We start from the raw sequence: 13,969 nt of genomic DNA, 5'->3' as shown, positions 1-13,969 counted from the left end.
TATTGTAACTGTGATAAAAATAATTTATTTTTATTTAAAGTTGTGATAAATGAAATAGCTCAAACATAGCAAAAACATCTTTAAACCCACCAGTCTATGACACCAGAACATGATTAGACTAAAAGTTTTAGGCCTTGTAGATGTCGAAAGAAAATATTGTACGAGTGTAATAGTTTTCCACCATCAATAATAACAAATTCAAAAACTTGGAGAGATACACACGTTATGTACATCCTATACGGGGCTTAGTTTCCATGAAAAAAAATTTCTATTGTTCGTAAGTTGTGCGACGATGAGTTGTAATAAAGGTAAATGTGCGCAAATGAGTTACAGCCATATCTTACACCACTTTAACTTCATTAATAGTGTTATTTATCCTTTGCTTAATTTCAATAAAGATGGTAACTTTGATTATTCCAAATAGTATTTGAAATAAGATCAAGAAATTTCAAAAATAATCTCACACTAGGGCTTATCAATCCGCAAAGAATTAGATAAAACATAATCATATTATCGATGTAACGATAGATTACCTGATAGAGTATAGTCTTTTTTAAAATGTCATCTTTGCGACTTAAAGTATTTAATACATTACATGGGCATAATATCGAGGGTGTAAATGGGTGCACTTCACCACCTGAAATTGAGTACAGTTCTATTTCGATAATATTATTTTGCACCCCCTAAATTTTCTACATAACAAGTGTCAAACTTTTAAATATTTATAAAACAATGATAACGAAAATAAATATTAGATGGTAATTATCACGTACTTGTGATAACTATCGATTTACAGTTCTTTGATTTTAAGTATCTGACAGTAAAACGTTATTTTTTAAATCTATGTTTTCCATATCATTGTTTTTCATAGTGAGGAACACTGTATTCTTATTTCAGTTGCATATTACGTACGAATGAATAGGATATCTACAACCACGCTATTAACCTATTAATCTTAAATAGGAATTGTAATACCACAAATTAGATGAATGATCAATGATCATATTATTTTTTTTAAATTTTTTCTATTAAGCTATCAGTATAACTATTTAGCTCAACAATTACAAATATATTAATAATGTTAGTAAATATAGTAATGGTTATTTGAAAAATAATAATAATACATTCTATTATGTTGATTATACTTAAACAATCCAATTAAAATAAAAATAACATATTATGCTAACTAGTTAATATTAACAGATTGAATATATATAATAAAAATAATAATATCGCAAACTAAAAATTTTAGTTATAATTTTTTTTTATCCACAATCATAAATATACATACTTGTCATATCGCATTGTAATTCTTATTATGACCCCTTTATTATCTTCCTTAGATTATATTAAACATAATGATTATGGATCCAGTGAAGTCTGGACATGGGTAATTAAGGAGATATGTATTCTTGCAAAGTAGTGTGTTCAAGAGTGCTGATAAAAAAGAAATTAATGTAGTAATGAGAGAGTTTAGTTGCATAACTATCTGATGTAAAATATTTGAAATATGTTCGGTTTTTAGATTGTTCGAGTTGCCTATAATTACTTCTGCATACATCTTTATTTTAAGTTTTTCTTTGTGTATTACATTTTTAATTTTGGTTAATTTTGGTCGAAGAGAAAGACGACAAATTCCGCTTAGACGAATTATGTGATTCGACAAGTGACACGACGGATTAACCCGTGTATCGTGCTAACACGTGAACATAAATAATAATACTGATAGTAATTGCGTATGCGGTGTGATAAATGTGCGAGATCAACGGCAAATGGCACAGAACCACTGATAATTTTATATATTTATATAGTCTTTGCGAAACGTTTTATTTGCGATCGGTAACCTTACATTTTTTATAAAATATTATTTATTGTGTTATTAAATACGGCTCTTCGGGTCTTCTAGATTTTATTTATTATTATTTATTTTATATATATAAATATATATTTAAAAGACCGAGATTCAATTCCAAAATACAATACAGTATTAGAATTAAAATATTATGAAATTATTATTAGTGATTTTATTACAATTGTTATTCAATATTATATACAACATGGATGAACTGGAATTGAGTATGTGGTAAATAAATTAGTAAGAAATGTTGTAATGAGTTTGTAATTTTACTGATTAGTTTTGCGCCTATTCATATATCTATGATACATTAGGTTGATATCGAAAGTAATTTATTTGATAATTTTAACAAAACTGTTTTAAATATAATTTAACGGAAAAAAAAGCTAAGAAGCGCTTAGTACATATATTTTTTGTCAGTTGCATGGGTGTTGGATACGCACATACCCACAGACGTGCGCGCACATATATTACAGTCGTCGTCGATAAAATACGACGGCGATTTCAAACGCGCAGCGAAGAAATTTAATCCTGTGCACGACGACCACGAATATATAATAATTAAAGCTATTTTTCCCTTTATCGATTACTAGCGGAATCGAAGCCTTATAACAACTGGAGTTAACTAAAACACGGGTTGAGTATGCCACTTATATATGCACGCGGAAGTCTATACGTATATAATATGTAGACTGACAACGGTCGCGCGGGGCTTCTTAAATTGTATATATGTGTAGGCGCGTGTGGCGTGTACATTTCGTTTGAGCCGCTGTTCGTTATCCGTGTGTGATTTTCGCAAAACTCGAAAAAATAATTTCGATGAAACATCAGCATTGGTATTACATCACAAAGATGGATATCCTTTTCTCCGGGTTGTTTCGCATTTGTGTAGTAATAGGTGGAGGAAGGGATTTAATTGAAGTCCTATATAAATTTAGCTATTCCAAAAAAAAATACTATATTTATTCTAATCTATATATACGAGTATATATGATAACACTGTTCTCTAAAACGATAAAACGTATGGTCTTAAAATTTGGTTAAAATTGGTTCCTCTAACACTCTAAATATAAAATAAGAGCATTTTTTGAAAAATATATTTATAAAGTTCGAAACTGTTTTACGCTGAATTTTTGCATTTTTTTCAATTTTTGGGTACCTAGGAAATATTTTATTTTATTAAATATATAAATGGTGTATGTAAATTAATCTAGTATAAATAAATAAGAATTAATATCATAAGAATTTACGATGATTGTCGGCTTTTTCAATCAACAATTTTGAAGTCTAGGACTAGTAATTGCTTTTATCTATAAAAAAAAATATATATATATAAAATATTTCCGGAGTACGAGTGAAAGACAATTTCCTTTGGACCCGGCCGGATCGCCGCTGGAACCCCGGCTGAGTTATAGAAAAATATTATCTCTTTTTGATTTTATATTTGACAATTCACACTTGTCTGGGTCGGACCCATATCGGGTGTCCGTGTCGAATTCAGGTCAAAATATATTGTTGTAAAAAATTCGCTCTGCAGGTTCCCGGATGGGTTTGTCAAATAATGCCTGTCGGACAGTTCGTGGTAAGTATAAACGACTGAATTGTAAATAAAATAAATTAAATATTAAAAATTGTAAACTCGGACGAGAATCAGAGGATTTGTTCGCCTTTTCCGGATCGACTCGAACGGACTATTTTGTTTGGGTTTCATCGATTCCGCCAGACCTTTTTATACTTGGGTACAAGGCTTATCGATTCCGCCAGGATCGATTCCGCCAGTGCAGGTAGTCTAAAAACGACCTATCGATTCCGCCAGGGAAAAAATAATCTTCCCGAACATTTTAGTTTTATTTTAATTAGATAGCCAGAGGTATTATAAATATTATATGAAATACCTGTATTTGTAATGATGTGAAAAACGACTAATAGTATTGTCCTACGCTAATGTGGTTAGTCTCAATTTATCATCGTGTCATTATACTTCACAATAATGAATTTCGAAATCGTAGCTGGTGAACGAGAAAATGACTTAGTTATTTATCAAAATGAAAAATTTTTTAAAACAAACTTTGTGAAATATTTATGTGCGTATAAGTGGAAATGTGTTAATAAAAAGTGTAACGCAAAAATATACATTAACGAATCCTTAACGGAAATTTTAAAATATGATATTGACCACAAAAATCACGATAAACAGCCAATAAATGTATTGAAAAAAAAACTATTTTCAAACCAGCTTAAGAGAAAACTTACAGATGTAACAGAAAGTCCTTCAAAAATTATAAATCGTGAAATACTAAAAAATCCTCAAATTGAAAATATCATGGAAAATGACTATGTTGACAATATCAAACAATATATACATCGAGAACGTAGAAAACTCATACCTTCGCTTCCGAAAAATCTTATTGAAGTCATTGAAGCTATGAATAATCGTGAAATAAGAACTATTGAAGGTGAGTCATTTTTAATACATACAGATTTGGTGAACAATATGATGTGTTTTTTCTACAGACAGTAATCTAAAGGCTCTAAGCTCGTCTAATACAATATTTGTTGATGGCACATTTTCTTCGTGTCCTATGTTTTTTTATCAACTTTTTACAATCCATGTAAATATAAATGGGCATTATGTTCCATTAGTTTTTTTTTTATTACCTAACAAAACAACACATATTTATGAATTAGCATTTAGTTTTTTAAAAACTAAATGTGCTGAATTAAATTTAAATTTAAAACTGACAACAATTGTGGCTGATTTTGAAGAATCTATTCATGCTGGGGCAAAAATGATTTGGCCATTAATACAAGTAATCGGATGCAGATTCCATTTGACGCAATGTTGGTGGAGAAAAATCCAAGAAATTGGATTAACAGACGTGTATAAAAATAAAAACTGTGAGTCCGGAATCTGGTTAAGAAAAATATTCGGACTTTCTTTTTTAAGCCCAGAAGAAGTTTTTGATTGTTTTATAGAAGAGTTTATGGCACACTGCCCTAATGATCCAAAAATGTTAACATTTTGTGATTATTTAACTGAAAACTACATTGACGAGTTTTCGAGATTTCCACCCAATGTTTGGGCCTCTTTCTCCATTAGTTCTGAGCGAACCACAAATAGTTGTGAATCTTTCCACGCAAAACTAAATTCTTTGTTTACAAAATCACACCCAAACATTTTTTTATTTATACACGTCTTAAACACAAGGATCCAAATAGATACGTACATTATTCTCAGATCAACTCACAAAACAAAAATTAGTAAGAACACAAAATATATTCACCAAAAAAGAAAAATCGAAGATTTATTAAAAGATTATGAGGCTAAAAAAATTAACCGCTCACATTTCATTAGTTTGGTATCATCCCATTATAAAAAATAATATTGTAAAATCCATCATACTATAAAAATATCATTGTATAACTTAAAACTATATTTGACTAAATTAATTGTATTATTATATATATATATATATATATATATATATATTGTACTGTATTAATTATTATACTGATTATTAATTTTTAATTAATATTTTTTAGATATATTATTATTATTATTATTATAACAGAAACAGGTTGACAGCAGCAGTTGCCAGGTCGAGGTAGAAATTGGTAGGTGGCGGAATCGATAGGTTGTTTTTAGACTACCTGAACTGGCGGAGTCGATACTGGCGGAATCGATGCTACATTGGCGGAATCGATAGGTCCCCTTTTGTTTTACGGTCGCGGTCCAGATCAATGGAAATAGACCTTAATTTAGCTAGTATATTTGAATAATGAAAAATTTCATTACACCAAATAAATATGAGATCTATTTGCACCTTTGTTATGCGTATTGCATGAAAATTTAACGGTTTTGCGTCGAAATTAAATCGGAAGTGTACAGTTTTTTGAGATATCTTTTAAATATAAGTAATATTTTACTTAGATGGAAATTGTTTAAAATGGATACGTCTACTGATTTCTTTGTTCCAAACTCTTTATTAACATGCAACGTAATAAAAAAAATCCACAATGTTAGTAATAAGAATTTACCAATGACTATACATATGTGTATGTATGATAATTACATATAATAAATAATTCACTGAAGTTGTTAATAGTCGATGATATTCGTGTACATAAAAGTACGTGGCTTTCGCCTAGAATTGAAAATTATATATTATTATAATAATTAAAACTAAGTCTTTATAATACACAGCAGTAGGGTCAGTGACTGTATATAAACTTTTTTTAAAAGACTTTAAGCATTATACTTTTGAATGCTGCAATGCACATTTCAGATTTATTAATGCAATTCAAATCACCGAGACCAGATGGAAATAGGTATATGATGTCGATAAAAGTCTCAGATATATTTTTCCACGTGTTAAGTACTACTTAAATATTTCTAACTCACTTACTTATAGGTAAATTGTTAGAAAATATCCAATATGTAAACATATTTTATAATTCGAAAAAAATCTGGATACGATACATATAGAAGAATATTTTCAACTATCACTTCGTGAAGTGACAATTTTTGAAATAGTACCCATGTACATAAAAATATAAGATATTCAAAATTAATAATAATCATATTGGGTCTTTATTATAACTGCGTTCTATATTTTTATTGGCAAGATAAGTATTAATACTGATCATTTAAATTATTGCTTTAATTAATTTTTATACATTCTTAATGTAAACTGGAATCGCAAATAATATAAACGTAATGATGTATTACACAGTAATAATAGATTATCATGTGAACTTGTGTTATTGTAATCAATCACTTAAGCGATGTAGTATTATAATAATAATACTGACTGGTGATTTTTAAGTTAAAATATTGTTAATGACGTAAAAAATGTAAAATAAAACACCTACCGCAGTGCCACAAAATTTAATATCTGATTATTTGTTATCATTTGACGCGATTGCCTATGCAAAACAAACGCGCGATTATTCTCACCGACCGGTTTCCAAACAATATAAGTGAGTCATAAATTATTATTAAATACATCAATCAACATTCTTCTCCTTAACAAGCAATCATTGTATTAGAAAAAAAAACCTCCGTTAATTAAAAGACTTGGTCTATTGTATAATTGTTGTAGAGGTACAAACATTATTCGTTGTGCGAAACGGTATGTTTACCATAATATATTCGTATACGTTTAATGTGTATATAGACTTGCTCAAGCCTTTCTTATGTTCTTATCATCAAGTGTATGCATGCGATATGTGAACGATGATAGTTATAAAATATTTTGATTTGATGTGTATTCCTACAAGGCCATTTAAACTGAACAATACATAAACGCATCAAGATGTAGTATTGAAAATTGTTATATATCGAATAAACATGAACGATAACGTATGGACCGTGTATAGCTTAAACGATTTACATATCTAAGTATTAAATAATGTAAGCTATATAAAGTATAGTATAATATATAATACGTATATCATATATGCAGAGTTGACGAGGAGAGGTAATCGGGTACAGTTAAAAAGTTATGCACGTCCGTGAGGTATACACGAGAATAAGTACTTGCCTTTGTTCGGTGGTGGCTGTAGTATTTAACATGACGACGTCGTACGTCCGTATGTAGTGTGCAGTATATCGACAGCTGCTATTGAGTTCTGTGTAGTGACCACTTCGAAACGAGACTGTTTTGTCTGCTGTTTAAATCTGTAGGAAAAATAATTATATCATTATTTGTTTTAAATAGAACCTTTGAAATCGCATTCGTATAGACATAAAACAGATTTTCTATATAATTATTAATATTTTAAAAAAAAAAGAAAGTTTCGCAACTCGAAAATTAATAAATTTTCTTTGAGATTGCCAAAAAAAAATCGATACAAATCGTCACTATTATAAATCGAAAACTTGATTCTTTGAAATTGTTTAAGTTCCATTTTAAATTTCAATGTTCGAGAATTAATTGCGAAACTGTATATTAGATATTAATTATAAAAGGCTACTTGGTGTGCCTTTCAATATTTAACAGTTCCTGTCGATAGGTAGAACTCATGTACTATTTTTCTATTATAATTTGTGTATATTCGTCGGTTTTTTCAACAATTATTTGAATATTTTTTTATATTACAAACCGTTACTAATGATATTATGATTCATAAATACTTATTTTTTAAACTAATTAATATATGAAATAATTATTTACATTTTTTTTTTAATTTATAACTATTATTATCTATCTAATTTACAATATTCCAAACACACTATAAGTGTACAAAAAAATACGTGTATTTAGTTAAATAATTTATTTTATCTTTATTATTCAGCTCAATATATAATTAATATTCGTTATGTAGCATATAATTCCATTACAAATTAATTTAGTGATCTATTCAAAGATAATCTTGTTAGTATCCAATCATGTTTAAGCATTAATACGTATATATGTATGATAATAATATTTACTTGTAGTAACTGTCTACGAATTGAAAAAAGACCAAAAGATATAAAACCATTTCATAAATACTACGTTTCAACAAAATGGTTTTTTTTTATTATTCAAACAATTACTCAACCCGTAAACAAATATTGTAGCTGTAAATCGTAATACAGCCTTATCAATATTATTATTACCATGTAACAATGAGTTTCCTAGTCTCCAAGCTTTTTACCTATAGAGGGAAATAATAAAGTGAGATCCATTGTTCATACATATGTGTAACGTACCAAACCATAACTGCAAGTTTATGCCGAGCACAAAGTATATTCACAGCAACTAGTAATAATAAAACATTATTTTAGTTCGAGTTTTTTCCGATAAAATCGGTTTTGAATGTTCATTGCGAATAACAACTTATTTTAATACTTTTTGTTTGTATACTTATTCATATATTTTTTTTGTATTTCTGTGATCTCGGTTTTTTAATCACTATGATTTTTTTCGTTTTGGGGTCCGGGGAATTCCTTCATTTACTTCATACATATACTGCGGCATTTGATAGTAATAGTAATAATAATAATCGTAATATTATGTGTTTTGTTTCCGTTTGACCGTATAATATATGCATATACTCGTATTTATGAGATAAATATGTACCGCGAACGCATTGGGTGCATAACATTCTTCAACCCGGTAACTTACAGCACCCTAAATAAATTATGTTTAATAATACTACATACATAGACATAAACGTTAGAAAAAAATGTAAAAACAAAAAAAACCTAGGGTATACTGTGTAATGATGGATCACATGTCGCGTCACTGCTGCTGGGCCGCTTTACGATAATACCGCATAAATAATTATATTACATACGTGTGATCAGCCTCTAACATTATATTATTGTACAAGTGAAATTTAGTAGGGGATTACAATTCTTTCGAAAATCAGGGTTGTACAATATTTAATTCATATAGATATGCAAACACAACGAGTTCAATTAATATACTTCTTTTATTCTATTTTTAAATAAGATTAGTATATTAGGTCAATAGAGCATACCACCAGAGTATCACCACTTTTAGAGTTTTACATATTTAGTTAATTCTTTCGAATTATTAGTGTTATAGTATTAAATTTAAAAAAAATAAACCGATTACCTAATTATTATATAAATAGGTTTCTAACAATTTTTTTTCTAATCTCAGATTCGTTGATATAATTTGAATATAATGAACATCATTGTAGTGTCAATATATACATCAATATAGTTAATATTTAATACTCGTACTTTAGTTTTTTAAGTGTTTTTTATTCGATCAGATACTATAATAACACGTTTTATACTAATCGGATGAATATTGCATGAATTGACCAAAGTTAAAAAAAAAAAATAAAATACGAAGTGCAATGTTTATGCACATCGTAATTGAATAATATTGAATAGTAAAATTGAATAACGTGTTATCAAATAAATAACAACAAATTACATTTTATAGTTTTGAGAAACGAAAATATTCATAGATAAATGCGCTGTTAATGCTTAAAAATACAATGTTATTATGTATGTATATACTCGAACAGTTGTAGTTTTACTGTTTCACAAATCGAAACGAAGTGTAGTGTTTATGAAACAAGATTGACATTAAACCTTGTCGTGAATTTTACCGTGACGGATTTTCATAAACTACATGCGGTGTTCGAGAAAAAAACCGGAGAATTTCTTCGTTTTTGTCATAGTTTTTTTTATTATATTATTAATATATGTATAAAAAAAAAAAAAAAAGTGTACAAATAAACACTCTTACTAGCACTAGTGCTTATTTACCACCACCATTGTACAATGGATGTAACAATCGATAACCCGCGTAGCAGAAAAAATCAGAAAATGGAATCTGAATGAGTAAAAAAAAGATTTCTTCCCTGTTACGGCTAGATATTGAATCTAGCTCTGCACTATGTGGATGATGTCCCTCTTGCAGTGCTTTTATGCAAATAATACGTAATTACAATACATATTAATAATAAAATATGATATAACTTATAAGACTTGTTTCTTATTTATTACGGACCACGCTGTTGCTACTCGCTGTACAGCACGTACCAAGTAATTCGATATCCACCGTTTGGCACCGGTGCATACGCTCACCCAGTAACCATATTAACCAATTGGGAATATCCGAATACACCGACGCGTTTGCTCGTTCCACCGTACAGTATGTGTATATAAATCCGTAAGAGCCGTATGCACTAATTGCTACCACGGACGACCGGCTGGTGAAATATAATCCCGCGGCAACTGGGTCATAGTCGTCAAGGGACGTGGAAAAAATAAAACCGGAAAATAGAGAGAGAAATATGAACCATTATCGTCATTTATACGATGGTAATAACTTTTAATATACATTACCGGTTGTTGTTATTTTAGATTTATTAGTAAAATTGTCGTATATGGAAAAAAGTACTGGGAAACGGTGTAGGCGCGTGTGAGGTATTTCCTTTGTAATCACAATGAAAACGGAAAAATCGAAAAACCATGTATGTTTAAAAAATGTGTGTAAATGGTGTATATATATGTATATGTATGTGGTGTGTGTGTGTGTGTGTTTGTGTGTGTAGAAATAGAAAGAGAGAGAGAGAGAGTGAGACTGAGAGAAAGAGAGGGTGAGAGAGAAAGAGAGACGGACAGACAGATAGAGAAAGAGAGAAAATATATTGATCCCAACGTTGGCGGCGGCAGCCATTTTGTTACCACACACAAGCATGCATTCCAAAACACACATCAACGACGACGACGTCGACGATGTAAAGAGGTTTTCCGGTAGTGAGCGGGAAAACTGCTCGAAACGATCCCCCATTCGCGGGCGTGCTACACCATACTATATAATAATGTACACACGCATAATATATGCATACAGGGCGTTCGAAAAGTTTGCAAACTAATATCGCGTATTTCCGGGTCCGGACCGTCTTCAAACTTCTTTGACGCTCTGTATGTATATAGCTCGTACTTTAAATTGCAGCCGCAGCAGGAGGTTATCTTATATAAACGTGGAGGTACTTCGCAACGACTCCGGAATCAGGTTCGGTTTAGGTTTTCCGCCCAGTGAAAACACTTTCGTCGCACGAGTTTCTCCGACCGCGCACGATTTTTGGGAAGTTACGGATTTCGATGCTCGCACGGTTGCTGTCCGTTGGTACGCGAAGAAACACAAGTATCTGCGTAAATACGTTCACCGCATACGTTGCCGGCTGTGGGTATAACGTTAATTGTACAGGTCGCTCGCAGATTCATACGGATATAGTTGTAACGGGGCATGCTTCGTCCTTTAAGGATACATCGTTTTATATACGTGCAGTGTACCGAGAAGGAAGAACGGGTGAAACAAAATACTTATCAACTCGTTTTCCTCGTAACCGATATTAAGTGACATTTGATCCTCATCCAGTAACAGCGGTTCGACTTTAAACGTTAAACCGTAAGTCCATAACAGTACACAATACCAATACGCGCCGCTAGAAGTGTATTGAAATTCTCGGTAACACGTGGATACATAATAGCAATACGTTATCCATATCTAGAAGCTACATTATGAGTACGAGTTTTACTATTATGTTTATGTATATTATACGTATGGTATAGCTCGTTCGTTTCTTTTGCGTTCTCTGTTCATTAGATTTAAATTTAATACTGTGCAGCAGCGTACACACTCATTAAAAATTTGTAATTAGCGATTTTAAATTTGCTAATCTATCGAATAGAAAAAAAAAATAAAAGTACTCCAACTGGAATTAATAGTAATAAACGAGAGGAAACCCAAATATATGAATCGAAAGTAATGAGATGTGTTCCGGCAAGTATCTACCAAAATCCGATGGTTTTAATTTTAACTTAATAATACATTGCAGCTCCTATTTATAAATCTCCCGTTCAAGTCAATGTAGTAGTATATTTCATAATTAATTATTACCTTTTAAAATTAGGGTTTTTCAACATCGAATAATGTAATTTAATAGAATATCGTACACAGGGGTGTGAATACATTTATCGTTAAAAAGATTAACCTATCTTATAAATGTGCTTACATTTTATTTACATCGTAACCTTGCGGTTTTAGTTTTCAAGTAAAATTAGGAAATGTGTTGGTATTTTAATAAAATGTATTGGTTGAATGATATTTACATACCCGTTATTATTCTTTATTGTAATCAAACTTTAGGCTAGAAAATCTGTACCAAAAGTTTCTCCAAACACCTTATTAAATCGGAAATTTTCCAAAAATATATTTTAAGCGAGTAATTTTTTAAATTTCTAAGTAGTTTTATTATTACGAAAGCTAAACTAAAAACTCTTTTTCCATAAATCTTAATATTTTTATTTGTGTGATAAGTAATTTTTGATTCTATAAGATTGAACACCATTTGCCATGAACTGTAAATCATTTTGCTTAAAACTGAAATTCAAAATTAATTTGAACAATTTATTTTAATAATTAATGGCTTTTAAAAAATTGTTTAGATTAAAAAAATTACTTAAATTCGTAAAGTTTCTAATACAATACATTATACTACATTAAATATTCAATACCGATGTATTAAATGTATTAATGTTAATAAAACTTTATGCAGTACAATAGTAATAGATAGGTACTACATAAAGAAAATCTGCAAAACAATATCCATTTATTTTTTAGAAACTTTATAAACGTAAGTCTTTATAACATGGCTCATACGAGTAATCTAAATTTAAAGTATGTATCATTAAATTGGTTGTTTTTACCGATTTAGTAACAAAATTATTTAGAACTGTGTACGAGATAGAAATAATAATTCCGATTAATTTAAATTCAATTAAAAACCAAAATAGTACATATCTCAGAAGATATAATTATTATAGGATAATATTTGATTTGAGCCACATGCTTATATATATTAAACGATGTTCCACCACAAACGATTAATGACCATAATAATTAATTTTTGGATTTGTTTGTTTTTTTATACGACCACCTCCCACGTATGTCTAGGTATTATGTATACCTACAATAATCGGTACAGTTATAGACTGTAGTAAATCGAAAACTAGTGCACCGAGTTATAGAGGCGTATTAAATGTACGTTTTGAACGAAAAAATGAATAACGTAAAAACATCATTTTTTTTATTACGTTGCAAATATGGTACGCGAGTCTTTTTATATTTCAAGTAAGTGAATAATTTTAAACGTTTTCTGATTTTATACTATAATTTATCACGTACTCATCGTATATTGCGCTTCTCGGACAGAAGTTTTCGCGCGGTATTTAAATCTCGCGGGCGCACGTTTTTACTGCCGGAAACTATTGTTTCGCGACCGGAATCATACGCGTGTTTATGAAAACAAACATGCATCGTGTAAATTGGTCGCAAACAAACGCGGCCGGACCACAGGTGCACATCTGAGTAAACGTTTTTTATTCGTTTTTTTTTTTTTTTTATAATCCGTCGTCGTCGTTATTTTATAATCCCGACCGCTACGGATACATCAATTATGCACGCGCGTACAAGTTATTGTTATTACACGTACAATATAATATAATAATGTTTGTATTCCATGCACATATACGATATGCCAGTGTATATCATATTTTTTGTATAATGTTATTATTATACTATCGTACACGGCGGGTATGTTTAGATATTATGTATATAACATATATTGTATACT

At 30.0% G+C, this 13,969-nt stretch overlaps 1 protein-coding gene across 3 annotated transcripts in view; it reads right to left on the bottom strand.

Annotated features, from left to right (window-relative positions):
• Positions 1-13,969, bottom strand: part of LOC112682666 (homeobox protein OTX1-like) — a 186,010-nt gene that overhangs the window by 41,713 nt on the left and 130,328 nt on the right. For all 3 annotated transcript variants that reach the window (XM_025553341.1, XM_025553346.1, XM_025553345.1), the window contains exon 2: positions 7,399-7,535. In XM_025553341.1, the coding sequence (XP_025409126.1) occupies positions 7,399-7,430 (32 nt within the window). In that variant the 5' untranslated portion in view covers positions 7,431-7,535. The remainder of the gene's footprint in view (positions 1-7,398; positions 7,536-13,969) is intronic.

Source organism: Sipha flava, unplaced genomic scaffold, assembly GCF_003268045.1.
Source record: "Sipha flava isolate LNK unplaced genomic scaffold, YSA_version1 208_pilon_pilon, whole genome shotgun sequence".
Taxonomy (NCBI): Eukaryota; Metazoa; Arthropoda; class Insecta; order Hemiptera; family Aphididae; genus Sipha; species Sipha flava.
Note: the sequence above shows the minus strand (reverse complement) of the source record. Positions and strands in the feature narration are given on the sequence as shown.